The following is a 23,188-nucleotide window of genomic DNA, read 5'->3' on the forward strand; positions in this document are numbered from 1 at the left end:
TCTGTTGCTGACTGCCTCTGCCTTACTGTATGATTTTAGGGGAATGCCGCAACTTCTGTGTGTTAGTTTTCCCTATCTGTAGGATGGAGTTAATAATACCTACTTACCTCTTGATGCCTCCTTAGTGCACTGAGATTATTTGATTAAGGACACCGTACACACTGAAAATATTAAATTAATATTAGAGATGGCCAAAGGAAGTGAGACTCTGGATGAGTGTTAAGGCCAGGGATCAGAGGTCAAACTCTCATGAGATGTTCTTGTGAGATTTCATCCCCAAAGTAGAGAAAACTAACAGAATCACTTGATCTCAGAAGAGTTTCATCTCATCCTTGGGAGAATGACTACCGCCAATTTCTCACAGCAATGGTCAATCAGAACCTTCAAGCAGGGCCAACCTGTTTAAGATCTCACCAAGAACCAGAATGGTATAGATGGGTTTAAATCCAGTGATTTGAATTTGACGCCCCCATTTCCTAGCTCTTCCAAAAGCACAAGGTGCTTTGGACTAAAGTCTTTGGTTTTAGTCCATCTCCAATTAGTTTTATTTATTTTAAGTAATTAGCAGACTGTAAATACCTAGCCAAATACTGATGCACAGGCTGGCCACTTGAACTTGATCTCAGGGAAATGTTATGGATTGCGTTACCAATATTAGCACTAACAGCTTTTGCTAGATATGCTAGTAACTACTAAGCACAGTGAACTTTTTTGGCTACTTCTCTGTATATAGGTGTTAAAATAATACACAACATAAGACTATGAAACCATAGCATGAATGCAGGCCTCAGATGTGTTCTCAGCCAAAAGATATTTATTTCTATATCAATTTGACCGTGAATCCATGAGTGTTGTTAGACCCATTGAGTTTAAGGAGTTCAGTAGAAACTACTTGAGGACTAAGGCACTGTGACAACGTTACAGAGCCAGGCAATAGCAGAGCTAGGGTTAAAACTGAGGAATCCCAAGTTTCCCAATCTCGTGCTCTATCTAAGGTACTTTATATGGCCCCCATTATTATAATATCCAGGCATCTCGCAATCTGTAACATTTATCCTTCCAACACCCCTGAGAGGTGGGTCTGTGATATTATCCTCATTTTACAGATGGGGAACTGAGACACAGAGAGACTAAAACCTGAATGCACAAAAGGAGTTAGATGTTGTGACACTGAGTCACTGGAAAATCACTGGAAAATCATAAAGACTGTGTTAGATGCCTAAGCTCCTGTACAATGAAGGGGGAGACATAGGTGCCATAGTCTTCAATGAACTAAAGCCGGCCTGCTAAGCAGAGAGCTGCCTAAGCTAGTCAATAGAAGATGACAACCAGAGTGGTGCGTGCTGAGTGCCACTCCTCTCATGGAGACAGGTACCTAAGTCCAGGCTGCAGGGATGTGCCTAGCTGTGCTTGTGATTCACAGCTGGCAACCCTCTCTGGAGATAGGTGCCTAAGCCATTTTAGCAAGATGTGAGGAGCAGAAGGAAGAATTCCATCATAATTTTAGCCTAGTGGTTAGGGTACTACCCTGGGATGTAGGGAAACCTTGGCTTAAGTCTCGCTTCCACCAAGGGAGCAAAGGGATTTGAACTAGGATCTAACATGGGGTGGGCAAACTACAGCCCAGGAGCCACATCTGGCCATCCAGATGTTTTAATCTGGCCCTTGAGCTCCCACTGGGAAGCAAAGTTCCCACTCAGGAGCAAAGTCCCCACTCCACATTGCTTGCCTCACTCCACGTTGCTCTCGGAAGCAGTGGCATGTTCTCCCTCCGACTCTTACACAAAGAGGCATCCAGAGGGCTCCATACACTGCCCCAGCCCCAACTGCTGCCCCCGCAGCTCCCATTGGTTGGGAACTGCAGCCAATGAGAGCTGCAGGGGCGGTACCTGCAGACAGGGCAGCGCGCAAAGCTGCCTGTCCGCACCTCTGCTTCTGGGAGCTGCTTGAGGTAAGCACTGCCCGGAGCCTGCACTCCTGACCCCATTCCATGCCCCAACCCCCTGCCCCAAGCCTGATCCCCCTCCCACCCTCCGAACTCCTCGATCCCAGTCCAGAGCACCCCCAACCCCAGACCCTCGGCCAGTCTCCTCACCCCCCACACACACACCAACCCCCTCCCTCAGCCCAGAGCCCCCTCCTGCACCTTGAACTCCTCATTTCTGGCCTCACCACAGAGCCTGCACCAGCAACCAGAGCCCTCACCCCCTCCTGCACCCCAACAGACAATTTCATGAGCATTCATGGCCCATCATACAATTTCCATACCCAGATGTGTCCCTCAAGCCAAAAAGTTTGCCCACACCTGATTTACCATCTCTCCAGGCAGCACTCTACCCACTGGGATATGGTATAGTTTGATGTGGAGGTCCCTTAGTCTCTCCTGTTGAAGCTGTTGGACTTTGGTTAAATAATTAAAGAGTCATTGGAGCAGGGAGACTGGATCCTGGGTGAGAGCTCTAATCCCCAGGAGTCATTCTCATGCTTCTATTGTCTCCCTCACTGTCCCAAATGACTCTGTGTTACCACTTTTTGAAAGCGTAATAATCCAAGCCCTCCTCTGGGACTGTCACTGCCATTATAGCAGCATCCAGACAGGATGTCACTGCAGGACAATATGGCTTACTGCACAGTAACTTGTTGTGTAGACAAGCTTTACAACAAAAACACAAATTTGCCCAAGATCTCTCAGCAGGTCCATGGCAGAACTAGGAGTAGAACCTAGGTCTGCCTGAGTTCCAGACTGGTGACCCAGCCACTTAAACCACACTGCTACCCCTTTCTGGATGGCATATACCATTTTGCATCACTCTGTCTGTGCTATTGATATTTAATTTGTAATAATTATTTTGGAATTAGATACACTTAGAGGGAAAGTAGATTACCTACGTCAGAGGGTTGTTATGAGGATTAAGGGTGGTTCTGTGCTCCAAAACTATGATGCATCAAGCATTATTACCACTGCCAAAGTGATAGTACATATGAGCCACACTTTTATCCCTTAGACATAAGCTTCCCAGAATGCCTGCATCTTAAAGGAATGCATCTCCCTTTTCTTCTGTCTCCCTTCCTCATGGCTCACAGAAGCCTTTAAAATCAATAATTTAACTGAAAACACGTGCTGCTCATTAGCACAGCCTCCAGCACCTCATACTGCTTCTTTCAAAAACATGCACCCTAAGCATGGGTGGTGGATTCGTATACTGTGACTTGGTTAGCAGCTGGGCCCAGGAACTGTGATCTTCAACAGGAAAATACAAAGACTCCTGAAGTCCTTTACCAAGCCCTTTGTTAGAACAGGGATTTCTCTTTTCCTCCACCTGCCTTTTCTCATGGACCCTCACCTCACATTATTTCATTCCTCCCATCTTTTCTGGCCTTGTCTTTCTCTTCTTGAATCCTTCTACCAGTTTCTATCTATCCTTTTCTAATGCCTCCTTTTTCTCTCTCTCTCTGACCCACTCACCCACCTCTGATTCCCTGGCTTGTCCAATGCCTAGTACACAGAGAATTCCAAGGCACTCCCTTTCACCAGAGCCACTGCAGCTGGTATGCTCATCAGCCACTCTAGCGATGTCATGGGACACAAGCCCTGCTTGGGCCCTGGCTAATCAGTAGTTTTATTAATAATAAAAATTTATATTATAATATTTTACCATGTCCTAAATGGTTTTGGAAACTTAAACACAAAAGGTACAAGCACCCTATCATTCCTCAATGAAATGCAGCTACCTCAAGGTTGAAAACATGACCCCTCTTTAACAACACACAGTCACAATGCACAACTGTTTAATGAATGAAATGAAGACTATGTCAGTCAAGTGGAAATGCAAGAGGGATTTAGGTAGGCAGAATGCAATGAGCAAAGTTGGAATCTGGCCAGGACACGCAGCCTAAAAACCCTACTCTTTCAAAAAGCACCACAAGGTTTCCAGTGATTACAAGAGGTCAGGACATCAGTTTCACATCTTAAAGCAAAGCACCTTTAGCAGCACATTTCACCCTAACTCCAAGCTGAGGCATTTCTTCAGTACTGGTTTAAGGACCAGCCACTGAGACTATTCCTTCCTGGACCAGCCAAATTCTGCTGACCCAGTCCAGTCATGTTTGGCTTGTGAGATCTGAATGGATTACAGCACAAGAAGATGTGACAGGGGCTCCCACTACCTTAAAATCTCAATTCTGCAATTCACAGTGCCTAGAAGGCTGCCTCATCCACATGAAGCCCCACTGACTTCAATGGGGCTTCACATCTGTGCCACAGTCCACTTCCATACTACAGATAGCAGAGTCAGGCCATAATTGGTTATCCTGCTTCCCTTTAACTCCTAGTGCCTGGAAGGAACACTCCAGTACCCATCTCACAAACTAGTCTTGCTGATCTAAATACACACCATATTTTGCAATGAAAAAATTAAAGTTCTCCATAAGTTATCCAATGCAGCTGAATTAGACTGGTCATCTACATAAACTACAATGATTTTGCAACCAAATTTGGCCCCATGAGTGGCATTTTAAAAAGTAATTCTATGTAAAGGGGCTTTTCCTAAACATGCAAGCTTCTAGCAGAAGAGGAATACAGCAATGCTTCCCTAGTGATAATATAATAAACTACATTCCCTTAGACTGGGTGGGTTTCTAAAGCTTGAACATTTATTTTTAACGTAAATTCATTGTCTGTTCCACCAAAGTGAGCTTTTTTTATTGTTTAATTTACAGCATGCAGGAAAGCTGCTTTTTTCTTTTTTTTAATCACTCAGGCTACTGCTACCATGCTTTAAACGCTCATTTGTACCAAACAAATTGCCACCAAAAACCATGATAATTTGTTGATACTCCATATCATACCACTTTGTGCTCTGAGGTTTGCCTTAGCTGAATCTCAATCTGTAGATAAAAGGGGCTGGTCAGGCAGAACTCAGGAAAATCTATCACAAAGACATTTCCCTGTATAGTAACTATGGCTCTTCATTGAGATGCAGGTAGTGCTCTGATACCAAAGACTGCAGTGCATCATTAAAGTACTGTGAAGACAAACAACACTCTCACGGCATACCAAGTGGTATTACATTTAACTGAATCATTTTATTATGAATACATCCAGGTCTGCCACAGTATGCCACTTGTGTAAAATGTTCTAGCGAAAATGAATCTTCACTAATTACATTTCATGCATATTTCAGAACTATCCTCGGGGATACTGTAAGGTGGCTATAAAGAGGAATTTTATAATCAAGTTCATTTGCAATTGGCAGTCATACCAGGACTAACCTACACCAGAGATAACCCTAGATCATCTCACAATAGTGGTTTTATTTTTTATCATCTGTGTTTCTTAGAAATGTTGGGTACACTGATATCTTAAATCACTTTTTAATAGTGAACCTTTATTGGAAACTAAACCACTTTTCAAAGATGATAGAAGGTTTAAAGAAAGCAGGTAGTTTACTAGTTAAATTAAACTGTTGGGATACTAGAATACCCACAGTCCTTTGCAGTAAAGTCATACAGAGACTGTAATTAGCATGCTTTAGTATGAGATAATTTTCTTTCCAAAAGTAAATGGTCTCTCCCTCTCTAATTTAACTTTTTGAAATCAGATTAACAAAATCACCCTGTAGTAATGCACATTTTCAAGTTCCTTACCAGGAAAATGCAGAAAGGTTCTTTATTTCCTCCCCCCCCCCCCACCGCACTTTACCTGCTTAAAGACTGAATTATAAAGAACACAAGTAACTGCTTTCCCGTGACTTGTGACCTTTCTGCTGGGTTCCTGCTTCATTTCCAGTAACATCAGCTGGTTATTAAATGAGATAATAAGCCGTCCATGAGCTTCATTAAAATAAAGGGTGGATTGGAAGTCCAGACTCTTTGGAAATGAGCCCACAATCCTCTGGATGCACAGCTGATGCTGAATATCCCAGAGCCTTAACACCTGTGCACATAATGATGAAGAAATCACACATTATCTCCATTATTTTTTTTTTTTGCTTCAGAATGCACTGCAATCAATAGTTATTGCAGTGATAGCTCTGGCTTGCTTCATTTGCCTTATTAACATCTACCACCAAATATAAGATGAAAGAAACCATCTTTGTTCAGTTTATTTTACAAAGGGTTGTCAGTGAATATTTTGTTTTATTGCTATTTGTATTATAACCAAGATCAGGGCCCTGTTGTGCCAGCCATTGTACAAATGCATGAGGCAACCTCTGTGCTGAGGAGTTTTCAGTTTAGCAGACAAGACAGAGAAAGGGTGGAGTGGAAACAGTGACTTGTCCAAGGTTTTACATCACTGTAACGCCATTGGTTTCCTGGTTTATACCGGTGCAGTTGAGAGGAGAATCAGAGCCACTGTTGTCTAAAAGCCTCTGTCAGTTACCCTTAGAAAAACAATTAGTGAGTCAGAATAGTCAGAACAAGGTTGAAACATCAACCTTGTTGTGCCTATATTGTGCTATTGTCCCCAGGGGGTTGGAAGTGTTACATATGAGCTTTGCATCCACTAAGGCAGGTTAGGAACAGTTAAAATAAAAATCTATCTCATAGAACGGTATAAGTGTTGACACAGGAGACTAACAACTTAGTGGCAAATGGTCTGTTGTGTATATAAATAAAAAGGTAATTTTTATGCCATTATTTACTTGGTAGACTGTAAAAGCTCATTATAAATATACAACAGCTATAGCTAATAAGAAATGGCCCGTTCTAGAGGAGAATAAAAGGGAGCTTTTTTTTAGCTTTTTTTGAAAGCATAATGCAGCAGTATATCAGCAAGTGGATGCAGAGAAGTAGTTGCTATGCAAGCTTCTTCAAACAGCATTGCCAATGCACTCACCCTGGTGTGCCTCACTAACCTGGCTCTCTTTTTTGCACTGGGTTTCTCACCAGAAGCAAAGACTAACAAATGTACTAATGTGCTAAGTTAAAGCCTCTCTCCAGAGTGATGGTCATTAGACGTACATTCAAACTCATTGAGCCTACAGGTCTTTGCATACAGCAGGTCTCATCTATTTCAAAAACCCAAGCACTGGGTGACGCAGTTATTTAAATGTGGTCATAGCAGTGTGGCAAATCCCAGAACACTACCAGAGAGTGGGCTGGGTAGGCAAAAGCATCAAGTAGATAATACAGAGACAAGCAAGAAACAAGCCCACTGGGGAGAGAATGAGTAGCCATGGAGCAACAGGGCCTGGAGGGCTGCCATCTTGACCCAGTCCTAGTTGGAATCCTGAGTATTCCCATACTGAATCTGTTCTATGGATATGGAGCTTCTGTCTCCAGGTCTGTGAACACATCTCAATTCATAAGCAATACATTGATTCAAGTGTTAAAACATGTGACTTTTGTGCTGTTTAAAACAAGTCCACTATCTCCATGAATTATCCATTACAAAACATGGGTGCAATCAGTGACTCAGAATTTCTCTTGTGCTGTCAAAATTCTGCCTTTTAAAATGGTGAATGTTATCTCTTTGCATCCCTCTCATGCCACATAACATCAGATGGCAGAAGTTTGTTGTGGTTTCTGCTGGCAATAAATCAGAAAGTGCTCTTGGTAGCAGAGGGGGCTTGTTGTTTATTATATAGACATAGAGACTCAGATTACCATGCATGCGTCAGAGTGAAATAGATTCATACTAATGCCAAGAACAACACGCACTGTTCTGTGTATAGCATAATGGTTTAGCAATTAAAAAGAAAACACAATTTTAATATGGCAAATTGAAAGAGATACCGTAGTGTTTAATATTGGTGCTGGCCTCACTTGTTCCAGGAGCAGCTCCAAGTACCAGCACTCCAAGCGCGTGCCTGGGGCGGCAAGTCGTGGGGGCGCCCTGGCGGTCCCTGCGAGGGCGGCAGTCAGGCAGCCTTCAGCGGCTTGCCTGCAGGAGGTCCGCCGGTCCCACAGATTTAGCAGCAATTTGGCGGGGGATACACTGAAGCTGCAGGACCAGGGACCTCCCACAAGCAAGCTGCCGAAGGAAGCCTGCCTGCCTGCCGTGCTTGGGGCGGCAAAATACCTAGAGCTGCCCCTGCTTGTTCTGCTCAGGTTTTGTTCCTTTCTTGCCTTTATGATGACAAACCTGGATCACAATCTCAAATTAGCATTAGAAAAATGTTGAGTGTGAAAATGAACTAAGGCCGTCTACATTTAAAACACTACAGTGGCACAGCTGCAGCTCTGCTGCTGTAGCGCTTTAGCGTAGACATGACTTACACAGATGGGCTAGGCAATCTACCTTCCTGAGAGCACAGACACTATGTCCCATTGGCATAAGTAATCCGCCTCCCTCAGAGGCAGTAGCTAGGCTGACATAAGAATTCATCCTTTGACCCAGCACTGTCTACATGGGGGCTTAGATCAGCTTAACTACCTCACTCAGGAGTGTGGGTTTTTTGCACCCCTAAATGACATAGCTGCTTCGAACTAATTTTCTAGTGGAGACCAGCACTCAGACACATCATGGACCATATTTTCAAGAAAGTTTAGCGTCCACAACTGGGGTTATATTTTCAGAAGAGCTCAGCTCTCAACTTGGCACCAAAACAAATGGCCAGATTCTCACATGTTGGGTTTTTCGAAAATTTAATCATGTCACAGTGGGAGCTGCTGGCACATTTTGTGGATCCAATTCTGTTTGCCAATGCAGGGAAGGCAGGATCAGGCTCGGTAGGCAGTTTCTATATTTACCTTGTCCTTTGAGAAGCTGAAAAGCTGTTTTCTTTCAGTAATGAACTGAACAGCTATTACACTGGCTGAATGGCCTTGAAGAACTCCAGCAGGTTTCGAGGTGACGTAGGGGTTCCAGAGGCAAACTCGGTGATTGATGCCAGCAGTAGCTGTTCACAATTACAAAGCAAAATAGATTAAAACTAAAAGTACTCTTGAAAGGAGATTTTATTTTAATTAATAATAAAGAAACTGCCATCTCTCTGAAACACACAGCAATAATTGCTTTGATAAATGAGAATGTGTTTATGTTACAAGTGAATATGTGAGAACGGTAGTGACTGCAATAATTAATAATGCAGAACAGTTTCCATTGTAATCGCACCTGCAGTTACTCAGAACTTCCCTAAACTTGCACTTTTTGAGCAGAAATTTCTCTATGCCCTTCCCCACAGCTAATTTGTCTTCCACTTCATAAGCTGGAAATATAAAACATCATCACATACATATAAAACACTAGGACTCGGTCATTCACTTTTGCAGGCAGAATGCATACAAAGGAAGAAAATGCCTATATATGTACACATACAGAATACAGTTTTCTTGGCCCCTTAGGCTTTACTATAGAACATAAATTAGTCAGTTTTTAAAACATACCAATTAAGTTGAGTCAGGAGTGGAAGTCAAAAGCATTAATTCCCTGGGCAATGTCGAAGGATGTAGTTTTCAGACGAGGCTTTAATTTTTCTCTCCAAGCCAGCACCAATGTATTAACATTGCTGGTTGTACTGGAAATAAAGGCATCAAAAGAAGAGCTGTATGCAACTAATTGGTGAGAAAAGAAAAAGAAAACCTTTGAACTGATTTCTTTTAATATAATTCAATCAGAGCTAGTTTAGTAAAGAACAAGGTATATTAAATCTAAGCCTAATTAAAAAAAACTATTAATGTCAGGGAGAAAACTAACCTTGACTTCAAAAGGGTTTGGATCATCCCTGCAGGACTCAATCCTGCAAGGTGCTGAGCACTCTGGATCTGATCCAGGACTGTTCACACACTTAAGTGCTTTGCTGGATTGTGGCCAGAGTTCTCAGCACATTTCAGCGATGAGTCCATAGATGACAAGGACATACAATATACGGTGTGGGTCTAATAAGGTGCTCAATGGCTTCAGCTCTCAAGAAGTTCAGTGGTATTAGAGGGTGTTCAATACTTTGTAATTGGACAAGAAAGAAATCTAACAGAAACGTGGTAAAAATACATCACATTGCTTTGCTAATACAATGAAGTCTCATTTACATTTTTGGTACAGAGACTTAATGAACCATACAGAACACTATATACTGGTAACAGCTAACTCTCCTTGCAGTAATCCCTTCTGAACTACAGAGCTTTGCCACTGGTTTCTAATTCCTGAGCAGCTTGGATATAAAACTGGTGACACAATATGGCCCCAAGTTACTAGGCCAGTGAGTCTTAATTCAGTAAAGCGATACTGAAATCTAAAGTCTGCATTATACAATAATTATTCCTACACAAATACATGGTAATGCGACAGTATAATTACTGGGTGATCAAAAAGTGCAAATATCTGGGAAATTACTTTGTTATATTTCCACTTAAAATTCAAATACTGTTACAATTCTTGCTCTGCAGTCCATCAGGAAAGACAAATTGGAAACCTTAAACTCAGAGAGTGTTGCTCTAGGACTTGATTATGGAGGTTATAAGTGACTTTTGTGGGAACGAGATGTATGTTTCAGGAGCTCGGTGATTTGCACAGTTTGTTACAAAGATATAAACTCGTTTCTGACTAAACTGTATTGTAAGTCAAGCTCCTTGAAGGATGTCTGACTAAAAGGTGAGGTTAAAGGAATTTCCGTATCATCAAAGTAAGTGGCAAATTAAAATGCTTGTGTGCATGGAGAAGGAGAAAAGGGGCAGACTGAGACAGAAAAGGCTTCTTAATGGCAAACAGAAGTTAGGGAAACAACCAAACTATGGCCATGAAAATATCTGAATCTGCATTGAAAAAAAGTAATTTCATTTCCAAGTGTTTTGCAATGAATAGGTTTGTCCCTGGAAAGTGCTATATAAAATATTCTCTATGTCCAGATCCTCAGCTGCTGTAAATTAGCACAACTCTATCGGTTTCATCTGCACTTACGCTATTTTACACCAGATAATGATTTGACCCAAAGTATTCTTCCAATAAGCATGATGAACAATTTTATTCCATTCACAAACATGGAAAATCCTACCATTACCCTCTGATATTATCAGAAAAAATTAGTGACCTATTAGAAGACCTAATTAGATCGGCAAGTCCTTGCAAATGCAGAATACAGCCCCATAATAGAGGCAATATCACAAATTAAAACTGATGGAAAGTGGACCCACAGCTACCTCTACTTTCCATTCTCATTGATGCACCTTTGGCTAAGGAATCCCTTTTGTTGTAGTAAGTGTTCATCTTTGCAAATGGTGTTACATGGCTCTCCATGGTTCAATAGCTTTTGTAGAACAGCCAGCAAGGTGCACAATCCCATGGGCCAGCAAGTTTAAGAGAAGTCAAAGATCCTCTGGAATTGTCACTTAAGACCTTGTGGATCTCAGATCACATTTCAAATTCCTATGTGGGTCTGAGCCCCTCTGTTTCGTCTTTTTGGCAATGGCAACAAGCCACACTGTGATTGGCTGTCCTGCTCCCCCAGGCAACTACAGTTCATGTTTGTTCTACAAAAGCCAGGAAGAGGGAGTTAGTGTTTGTTCAGATGGATTTTTTTAGGGTAAGGATCACTGTTCTGAAAGGGGAACATGCTGTGCTGAGCAAGCATTTCCCAACTCCTATCCCAGGCCACACTCAGCTTAGGTGCCGCAAGCCTGGGAGGCAGGAGAAGTGAAGCAGCCACAGCATGCTCTGGGAGGAGGTAGGGCAGGGGTGAGCTGGGGCGGGGAGTTCTCTTGTGTGCCACCCCCCCTTACTTGCTGCAGGCGGCCCTACCTGCGCTCCCCTGCCCCAGCTCCCTCCGCTTAAATGCCTGCAGCGACTAGATCCAGCCACAGCGGTCGCTGCCAAAGAAAATGGCGCCTCCCAAAACCCAGTGCCCTAGGCGACCGCCTAGGTTGCCTAAATGGTTGCACCGGCCCTGGACAGAGTATAGGACATCAAAATGACATTGACTATCTATAAAGTATTTTATCAAAGTCTCAGGTTCTACCTCTGCCTTTACAAGCTATCTTGTTTCTTCTGTTACTTTCCCCTCAACTTTAACACATGCATGTTCTCAAGAATCCAACATAATTTGGAAATGTTGAGCTTCTATTTATTCCCTCTATTTATGCTTCTCTCTTTTTTCCTCCTTAACTTCTTTGTCCTTGTGGTAACTCAGGTATGTTTGGAATCTATCCATATTGCACTGCTGTGAGGCTTCTTGTGTTCTATCATCTCCCCTTTTATATATGAACCACTTGTTAGCAACAATGGCCTCCTCACTTATTTAAAGCCCCTTGAGTATGTGTAATTCCCTCCTCCAGCTACCTCCCCTTGATCAGTATTTCAAGATAATTTAATACCACTTCTGACATATTCTCCATTCAAAATGAAAAATTATACATCTTCAATCCGAGAAGAGAGAAAAAATCCTTTCTGTAAAGATGGATGTACTTCTATTACAGTGCTCCATGAGTGGTTCTGTGAGAAGGGTTTAGGTGTTTGTTTGTTAAAGAAAAAGTAGAAATGAAAAATTCTGACGCTTGGAGAGAATTATACGGACAATTCAGAATCCAGGAGAAAGTACCTGTAGATTGGGAGCAGTTAAGAAGTGGGTGAACTTTGAATTGAAATTGTTTAGCCGGGGATTGTATGGTAACTAACAAATAGAGTGAAATTCACTCCTAAGCAAGGCCCATGGCAAGGCCTACACACCACTTAAATCCTCAACATAGGGATTAAGTAGTGTATTGACCGTGAGCTAACCCTCTGCACAAGAGTGAATTTCACCCATCAGCCTTAGTAAGGGCTTTATCCAAAGACCACTAAGTCAACAGGAGCCTTTCCATTGACTTTAATAGGCCTAAGTAGCAAGACTAAAACCAGCTAATTATGCTATTTTGAATGCCAAGATACTGACGGGGTCTCAGTAAAAAAAAAATCAGTTCCAGGAAGGGTTACAGAAAGAATTCCAAGATGCAAACTTAAAGAGAGGCTGAACTCATCAGATATGAGAAGCATTGAAGAGGTGTTGCAAAGAGTCTTTCTGATGGTGGTTGTATGTCCTTCAGGGGTTGTAACAAAGAAAAAATGGAGATATTATTTGGAGTTTGTCAGTGAGGAAAAGACCAAGCATACTGGCCTGAAAACAGAAAAAGGAAAATACAAGTTTATTACAAAGAGACCTAAGAAGCGGTCAGCCAGGTGATGGAACAGTAAACACTAGTATTACTTATTGCATTGATATAATACAGCTGATCCAGAAGAATCGTGAAATGCTTTTGCAGACTATTCACCTTAAAATGGGAGATGTTAGAGCTCAGGCACCTCAAGATTTAGGTCTGCGTGTACATTGGGTTCAAAGCAGCACTACATAATAGTTCAGCCGAGAAAATGAAGAAGAGATGAGAAAGAGGAACCCAAGAATTACCTGGAGGTGTCATTCAGATGCCATCACAGGTCATACTGAAGGGTAATACGGATTTAACACTCAGTAGGACAGGGTAGAGGAGCTCTTTACTTGTGCTGGGAGTTGCACTAGATGACACAGGCTAGTATTAAGAAGCCTGAACTGGTTTGAGAGACTCTTTTGGAAGATACTTTTTAGCACTACCAGCTGCGTAGTCTCCCCAAGTATGGCGCAGTTGAGCACATCAGGAAATCCATGCCATACATCCATTTGGATAAATAGGTTGCTTTAATGGAGTGCCAGGATCTGTGCCCCAGCATGATGTATTTCTGTGTGTGGATAGAGGAAAAAGTCCTTCTAGACACCACTAGGTGTTCTGAGGGTACGTCTACACTACAGGATTATTCCGATTTTACATAAACTGGTTTTGTAAAACAGATTGTATAAAGTCGAGTGCACGTGGCCACACAAAGCACAATAATTCGGTGGTGGGCATCCATGTACTGAGGCTAGTGTCAATTTCTGGAGCGTTGCACTGTGGGTAGCTATCCCGTAGCTATCCCATAGTTTCCGCAGTCTCCCCCGCCCATTGGAATTCTGGGTTGAGATCCCAATGCATGATGGTGCAAAAAACAGTGTCGCGGGTGATACTGGGTAAATGTAGTCACTCAATCCTTTCTCCGTGAAAGCAACGGCAGACAATCATTTTGTGCCCTTTTTCCCTGGATTGCCCTGGCAGACGCCATAGCATGGCAACCATGGAGCCCGTTTTGCCTTTTGTCACTGTCACCATATGTGTATTGGATGCTGCTTGCAGAGGTGGTACTGCAGTGCTACACAGCAGCATTCATTTGCCTTTGCAAGGTAGCAGAGATGGTTACCATCCCTATTGTACCGTCAGCCATGCCATTGTAAATTGGCAATGAAATGATGATTATCAGTCATTCTGTACCATCTGCTGCTGTCATGGGTGTTCCTGGTTGGTCTTCGCTGAGGTCGGCCGGGAGCGCAAAGACAAAAATGGGAATGACTCCCTGGGTCATTCCCTCCTTTATGTTTTATCTAAAAATAGAGTCAGTCCTGCCTAGAATATGGGGCAAGTGTACTAGAGAACCAGTGTACCAGAGAACCAGAGAGCACAGCCGCTCCATGTCAGATCCTGCAGAAATGATGAGCTGCATGCCATTCTAGGGGGTGCCCTTGCAACTACCCCACCCATCTCTTCCTTCCTCCCCCAACCTTCCTGGGCTGCCATTGCAGTGTCCCCCCATTTGTGTGATGAAGTAATAAAGAATGCAGGAATAAGAAACACTGACTTTTTAGTGAGATAAAATGAGAGGAAGGCAGCCTCCAGCTGCTATGATAGTCCATGCAGGACATTAAATGGTGGCGCGGGGAGAGGAGCCCAGCCTCCCGCTGCTATGATAGTCCAGGCAGTACAGAATCTTTTCTTTAGACATGAAAAGGTGTGGGGGGGGCTGATGGAGCTCAGCCCCCAGTTGATATGATGAAGACAGTTACCAGCCGTTCTGTACCATCTGCCGGGAATGACCAGGAGTCATTCCTATTTTTACCCAGGCGCCCCTGGCCGACCTCATCGAGGTCAGCCAGGAGCACTCACGGGCTGATGATGACAATGGATAGCAGTCATATTGTACCGTCTGCCACTGGGGAGGGGAGAGGAGGGGAGAGGATGCTGCTGTTCAGTGCTGCAGCACCGCGTCTACCAGCAGCATGCAGTAGACATATGGTGACATTGAAAAAAGTCAAGAAACAATTTTTTTCCCTTTTCTTTCATGGGGTAGGGGGGCGTAAATTGACGAGATATACCCTGAACCACCCCAGACAATGTGTTTGACCCTACAGGCATTGGGAGCTCAGCCAAGAATGCAAAAGCTTTTCGGAGACTGCGGGGACTGTGGGATAGCTGAAGTCCTCCATATCCCCTCCCTCCCTCCATGAGCGTCCATTTGATTCTTTGGCTTTCCGTTATGCTTGTCACACAGCACTGTGCTGTGGCCTCTCTCTATCATACCCTGGAGATTTTTTCAAATGCTTTGTCATTTCATCTTCTGTAACGGAGCTCTGATAGAACAGATTCATCTCCCCATACAGAGATCAGATCCAGCATCTCCCGTACGGTCCATGCTGGAGCTCTTTTTGGATTTGGGACTGCATCGCCACCCGTGCTGATCAGAGCTCCAAGCTGGGCAAACAGGAAATGAAATTCAAAAGTTCGTGGGGCTATTCCTGTCTACTGGCCAGTGCATCCGAGTTCAGATTGCTTTCCAGAGTGGTCACAATGGTGCACTGTGGGATACCGCCCGGAGGCCATTACAGTCGAATTGCGGCCACACTAACCCTAATCCGACATGGCAATACCTATTTCAGCGCTACTCCTCTCGTCGGGGAGGAGTACAGAAACCAGTTTAAAGAGCCCTTTATATCGTTATAAATATATATATCGTTGTGTGGACGGGTGCAGGGTTAAATCGGTTTAACGCTGCTAAATTCAGTTTAAATGTGTAGTGTAGACCAGGCCTGAGTCTCAAACTGCATAACTGCTTACTGTTTCAGTGTAAGAAAATGAGATATTACAGCTCAGAATGCAATAAACTCACTTTAATGGGATCCATTTACAACTAGATCAGAATGTTGTATTACTTTACAGCCTTTGTCCTAAATGCTGAATGTGTGCAGTACTCTAGATGGGTATTCATTATAATACCCTGCTGATTTATCCTTCATGCTTCCTGCCTCCCATGTCAATAAAAGCAGACCTAAATGCCTGATTTGCAGTTATTTAGATAGGTGTACAAGAACATTTCACATTTCTCTCAGAATTTATGAAGTTAAAAACAAAAAGCACTCGCTCTCCCTGTGGGCCCAATTGTGGCAGTTAGGCACAGGCCTGAGTAGGAAGCAGGAGACAGCCACACGTGCCCAGGGGATGCTCAGGACGGCATTGCACCTGGGGGAGGCACAGTTCCTAACTATCTGCCTTACAGAGGGGCAGAGTGAACATTGCAAAGCCTGCTTCTCCCCCACCTCAGCCCACTCCATATGGCTAGTTGTAGGAGTAGTGTGGCAATAGGCTCTGCCTGATCCCTGCTCCATTAGAGTGATGTCCAACCCTGGGGTGCCTGGAGTAAGCAGTGTACCTGCTCAGTGCAGAGACTGCAACTGTTCCCCACCCTTGAATTCAATGGAAGCAAAGGGAAAGCTCTACAAGAGAGTATGTGTTCCTATCAGCACTGAGCTGTAGTAAAACACAGAGAACATGGCATGCCCCTACCAGTCCCAGCATTTAACAGTGTCATCGGGGTAAACAGTGTTTTGGGCTACTAGATTTTTAAAGACACACTTTGAAATGCTTGCATGTTAACATGAAATGACTGAGCTGATTTGAAGTTATGAAAATGCTGGCTTTTCTTAGGGTAGGTACCAGAGCCAGACACCATAACTGTGCTCACAGAGAGATTCTGACTGATCCATAGGAGAGTCCTTAGGGGGGAAGTGCAAAGGAGCTGTCCACTCCCTCCATCTTTTCAGCTCCTGCACAGGCACACAGACTGCTGCAGCCCCCATGCACCTCCCTGGGTTTGCACAGTCTGGTCCATATAGCTGCTCAGGAATAAACACCAGTGTCCAGAGGCCTGGTGTGCATGAATACAAACAAACATTCAGCTGTTTAAATTACAGAAAGGGCCAGGGAATCCTTGTGACCAAAATCTCACAAGGAGAAGGAGAAGTGAGCAGGTATATTTGCAAGGTCTTTGGCTTGATTTTTATTATTTCTAGGAGTTGAAACCCCAGCTAATCTGCCCTGGTTCCACACACGAAACATAAATTACTGAGTCAGATGCCCTTTCACCCCATGGTCTGATCCCCTAGAGAAACCATAGCCAGCGATTCCTTGGGCGTATCTAGGTGAAGATTCCAGCCACCCAACTGGAGACCTCCGTTGGAGTCCATGCCCCTGACAACTCCAGTGATTCCTCAGATTATCAGGTGCTTGGCCTCTTCTTGTGGGATTGGTGTCAAACCTGAGAAGAGGCCTGTTAAGCCAACTGGCAGGGACATAGTGTTCTATTATACAAGTTACTTCTTCCATAGAACCAAAGTTATGCTAGGGAACCCAGATTCGCGCATTCACTGTCAGAATGTCCATCTTGTTGTTCCAGTGGAGTGGAGTCCAATAGGTCTCCAACTGGGTGAAGCTTGATCTGGAACTACTAAGAGGCCCAATCCATCCTTCAGGCTCCCAACTGCGGTAGGGAATCAGGAGAAACAGGTCTGACCCGAATTGTACCAGTGAGTCGCAGAGGATATCCCGATTCAGCCCAATACTGTCACCTACAGACTCTACTGGCCAAGTAATCTTCCAAAGACCCATTGGGGCAGGGTGATGAACCTCTAAAGCAGCAACTCCTAGTGCTGTTGCACTATTTTCTGTGATTGTACTAGTTATTTGATGATACCTCTCTCTTGTCCAGAAGGTGTCCAATATCCTAGCACCAAGTTGTAATAGGACTAAGGCAGAATTTTAAAAGAAGAAATTCACAGGTTTGAGCACACATCATGTTCCCTGAGTTGAGCTGTTCTAGTTTATCCTCAACTGACAACTGACAACAAACATGCTAGCTCCATTAAAGTCAATGGGAGCATTAACACAGACTTCAGTGGGACCAGGATCACACTGCACCCCAAGTTGACAAAAGTCTTTAACCAAACAATACAGGTAGTTTTCCACATAAACTCAAAATATGCAAAATGCATAAACCATACAAGGCAGCTCCTATGTTTCCCACAGAACTCCCTATCCTGGCTTTTGGTCCCCTGTATGTCATTATCTCCTGTCTTTTAAGGTGCTTAGCCAAAATGGCCTCAGCTGTACCTAATTAGCTGGTAATACCTCCCTGAGCTGTCTCTGAATCTGCCCAGAAATTAACCCCCAGTGCCCGAGGCTGTTTACTGTTTTGCAGGGTCTGGTCAGAGACACTACTGGGGCAGGGCTTCAGGATCCTTTCCAAGGGGCACCAAAAGGGCTGTGTACACCATCACAAACCTCTTGACACGAAAAAAATAGTTATTATGAAGAGAACCGGGCTGCAGTTACACAGATCCTGGCAACCACAACTGCTTCCCTCTGCTCAGCATGAGAGTTCAGGTGCAAAGATGAACTGTGTACAGCAGAAAGCCTTCAAAGGAAAAATAATTCTCCCAGCATTAGTGATACTCATTACTATAGATAGAGTACCAGTTTCCCTAGACATGCAATTAGCAATAGCTTCTCAACTCAAGCGGACCATCAGCTTTCAGTAATGAATATAATTACAGCATACAGCAAGGGATTTTTTTAAGTTTTCAGATTCAGTACCTTGTTTGACCCAATCTTTATAATGAAGTTTGTGCTTTAACGTATAACAGCATTTGTGATATCCAGAGACCAGCTCCTGCCAACTAATGGTCACTGTTGCTTCTTCACCTTCGGCAGAGCTAGCAGGTCGTTCAAACAAAGAGATCAGAGCAGTGGTAAAGGAAATGGCTTGAACCTGAGAAAAAAATAACTTTTATTTAACACAAAAAAAAAAAGGCGGGGGGTGACCTACACACCCTATACCAAACGCAGGCAGGAAGAGATGAAGAACATTCTCTGCCTGCAGACAGCAAATACTGCCCCAGGCCAGTTCATCTGAGAGAAATGTCAATTATGGAGAAACATGCCCTCAACAGCTGTAGTTAATAAGGACAAACCCAAGTATAAAGGCCGGGCGAGGGGTAGGGAGGGTGGTAGATGAACTTGTGACTTCACAGGATAACAACTTTCTGCCAGAACAGTAGTATTAGCCTGCCTCTGAAGGACTTAAAAACCTTTGGAAGTACAAGGGAGAAAGATAGAAGTAGAAGCCCTACCGATAAAGTGCTTTTTGACTTGTTTATGTTATGTTTATGGACTGTGCCTTTCTTCCCCCAAGTTGATTTGATTTAAGCCACTGATGACTTTAGTCACGGACTGACTGAGGCTGTTCAAACTGAGGTTTTGTACAAGGTGGTGTCCATCACTGCTGACAGCAAGGTAGCTAAATTGAATACAGCACAAACTCTCTACCTTATTACGAATTCATAACTTGCAGATATTTGAGTTCCAGTATTATTGCTATGGCTATCTTCTTTAACGAGGCTTCAGGGATTTGCTTATGAGCAGAGATTAAAAGAGCTAAATGTATATAGTTTGGCTATATGACAAATAAGGGGGTGACAAATCTAAAAGCAATTGACAGGAGTAAGCACATAGTCTGAAAACAGACAGTTTTAGTGCAGTATAAGGTGTATGACTGAGTAATGGGATGCAATTGAGACAATTTATTTTGAATAGTAGGAGATGCTCCTTAGTAGTGATGCTGTGACTTCAATCTTTCAAGCTAGGAGGTAGGAATGACATTGCTGGACAAAATAGTAGAAAATGCACTGTAGGGAATAATTCTACACTGGCAGGAGGTGGCCTAAATACTCTGAAAGGTCCTTTCTGTCTGTAACCACTAAGACTTTATAACATAGCAATAATCTATATTCTGCCCTTTCATATGTAATACTGTGCATAGTATCAGTGTGTGCTACTTGGATTTTTTTTTAATATCGTCATTCACTTTAGCGTTTTATTCAAGAATGGGCCGGCTTTCTGACTTTATCAGTCGCTACATTGTTAGATTGCTGTTACTACTCAAACAAATCCAGGGTGAAAATTCCATAACTATCTGACAAAGTATAATGATGATACAATTATATGATTCAGCCACCAATAAACATTATCTGCTGAGAAATAGGGAACTCTCTGTGCCAACCTTTTAGTCTTCTTTATACCATACTTGCCTGTCCACAGACATCCCCCAATGTTAGAATAGCTTCATCTCCATCATGAGGGTTATACCAATAGTCCATACATATCACTGTTCCCTGAAGGCCATGCAGCCTGTACTGACAAGACAACCCTTGTTTGGAATTCAGATCATAGAAGCAGATCTCTTTACTTGTAAAAGCAACAGCTATCTGGAGGAAGGAGATGGGGAGGGGAGAATACACATTGCTAGATTAAGCATTTAAAATATCCTTTAACATAGAACAGATTATATATAATCTTTAATGAACTGGCCAAAATTATAGCAAGACAAATTTGCAACAAAAAATCTCCAATTATTTTCTGGAATAACACAGCCTACATTTAAAACTCCTTTAGGTTCCCTTTTTGTATTCCAGCAATCAAACTGGCTGGCAGGAACGTTCATTCCAAAAGTGAACTTTAAATTCAAAATTGCAAGTATTAAAATTATGCAAACTTGATGCTAAAAGTTACTCTCATCCAGCCAGAGCAGGCAGCAAAAACGTACTAGGGAAGTTTCAAAAGGCTGGAAACTTCCTCTCAGTAAAACTGTGTGTTCAGCCTATTCCTAGCCAGCATAAGGGCTCTATATACCTGCGCTAACCTGTGCTTGGACCAAGGCAGAGAATCAGGAAGCCATAACTGGTTCCCTGAGGGAGTTCCACATTATGCTGTACCACTGGGAGCCGAATGGAGCAGGGGATCTGCCCCAACCCAGTGACCTGTGTGTCCAGCCCAAACAGCTTCAGTTTTTTTCAGTTTTTTTTAATATCAAATACTTGCAACAAACTGAGCAAATGAACTATGAACCAAGGTTTATTTGCAAATATGATCTAATGTACCATTTTGACTAAAGATTAAAAGTGAGAAAGTTGCAATGTGTTCTGACAATTTAGGCACTGAACAAAAGATTACAATTTCCCTGAAGAGTGTAAATTATTCATCCAGCCCTAATCAAGATATGGTAACTAGTTAAAACATATCTGAATGTACCGCATGCAAATCCAGTGATTGACTTTCAAACTTTTACAGATCCTACCTGTATCTGAGCATTGGAACTGCTATCCCCTTTACACCTGACTTCATAAATGTCGCTTAGCTTTATTAGGGGATATCATTCTGAGACAAGGTAACCATATTGGGCTTCATTTAATATAGAGTATGTGGCTAGTCCATTGTTAGTGTTATGGGATATAGGGCTTGTCTACACCTACAGCGCTGCAGCAACATAGTTCAGCTGCGCCGTCACAGCGCTTAGCCCAGCTGCTATCCATGCCGACGGGAGAGCTTCTCCCATTAGCATAGGTACTCCACCTCCCCGAGAGGCAGTTGCTGTGTTGAGGGTAGAAGCCCTGCCATCAACAAAGCTCTGTCTACACCAGGAGTTTAGTTACTGTCACTGCTCAGGAGTGTGGATTTTCCAAACCCTGAACGACGTAGTTACACCAACATAAGTCTGTAGTGTAGACCAGGGCTCAGTTATGGTGTCTCAGTTTTTGGGATAACATGGGTTGAAAGCAATAAGGAAGCACATTCAACTCTCAGCAAAGTGTAGACAGGGGGAGAGAATACTAGTGTTTTTGAACAGTGCCCCTTTCTGGCTGATCTAAGGTGCTATAGAGGGAGTTCTTTCAAACTTTCCTTGACCTGAAGAATGACAGTTTTGGGATGGGCCATAAGCATGAATGGGACTGGAATAAGATTTAAAAGAGGGGATGTCTGACTCTCTGAAGTCACAGAAGATACCCCAGGACCTAATGACATGAGTGGAACTTCCTTATTTAACTGTGTAAGCTGAGTGGCAAGGGAGTTACCCAGAGTTACTGCCAAAGCTACTGGAAGGGGTGGGTATTTTACCCTTATCCACACATCTATTTTGTTGCTATGTTTTCCCAAGCTTATGACTGTTGCCTTTCCCTTAATAAAGATTTCCTTGTTTCTGCACAGTCTAAAGTGTTTTGAGTGTGTGGAAGTTCTTCCTGTTAAGGGCACCCAGGGAGGTGAATTTAGTTTCCCTAGGTTTCTGGGTGCTGGCTTGAGCAGGTTTACTAATTTGCCAAGAAGCATTCTACAGACTTTGAACCCAGCACTTTTGGCTGACATTCACCATCTGACAAAAGTGTAATACTCATCATCAGTCCTCATGCTGCACTGGCCTGGCGAATAACCAGAGAACTTCAGTGGTTATCAATCTGATATTTTACAAGTTCTAACAGACTTTTTAAAAAAGGGGGTTTATACCTTGTTTACATTTCCTAGAGAGACCAACGTTGTCACCCACAGATCTTTTAGTTTGACAGCTTCTGTAGTAATCTGCAGAGTTCTCTGTAGCTTTAAGTTTTCTCCCCAGACTCCTAGCAATCCATTTCTACTTACAGTCAGGTAACAGCTGGAGCCTTTCAAAAAAGTTACATTTTGAATAATATCTTTGTGAATGGGTGAAAGAAGTTGGAGATTCTTCCACTGGGGTATAACTGATGATCTCGTTCGTTCATCCTTCTCATTAAGGTCTAAGAGCATGAAAGAGGTCACTTTGTCCCAGTCAATGATACCATCTCGGGTCACATCTATCTTATCAAACATCTCACCAAATTCTTCTTTAGTACTTGGTCTGATCACTGCACACATCTGCTCTGTGAACTCTTCTCTCGTCATGACCACTCTTCCGTTTAAACCTGGAGACTTCAAAAAGGACAGAGTGAGACAACAGTAGCTGCACTGGTGTGCCCCTGCTAGTAAACATAAACATAGATTTGCCACACAGCAAATAGTAATCTTATTCGTGGTGTCTAAAGGCACATTCTGTCTGTAATAATGAACTATTTTACAAAACCTGATCAAAGGACTCTCCCTTCACAAGAGGGCCATGTAGATTTTTTAACAATGAAATATTTGCATAACACACCAGGTTGACAGCCCTGGAGTCAAAGTTCTCTAGACAGCCAGGATAAAATTTTCCTTTGTGCAGAGGACCAGACACAAGGCCCCATGCACCACTTAACCTTTGTGGTTC

The 23,188-nt window shown here is 43.1% G+C and overlaps 1 protein-coding gene across 1 annotated transcript in view; it reads right to left on the reverse strand.

Moving 5' to 3' along the window:
- WDR49 (WD repeat domain 49) overlaps positions 1–23,188 on the reverse strand; it is a 60,510-nt gene that overhangs the window by 23,516 nt on the left and 13,806 nt on the right. The window contains 6 exon segments of the mRNA XM_050965849.1: positions 5,702–5,935; positions 8,695–8,843; positions 9,331–9,498; positions 18,676–18,850; positions 20,169–20,345; positions 22,417–22,857. Coding sequence (XP_050821806.1) covers positions 5,702–5,935; positions 8,695–8,843; positions 9,331–9,498; positions 18,676–18,850; positions 20,169–20,345; positions 22,417–22,857 — 1,344 coding nt within the window.

The sequence above is a fragment of the Gopherus flavomarginatus genome, chromosome 8 (genome assembly GCF_025201925.1).
Source record: "Gopherus flavomarginatus isolate rGopFla2 chromosome 8, rGopFla2.mat.asm, whole genome shotgun sequence".
Lineage (NCBI taxonomy): Eukaryota > Metazoa > Chordata > Testudines > Testudinidae > Gopherus > Gopherus flavomarginatus.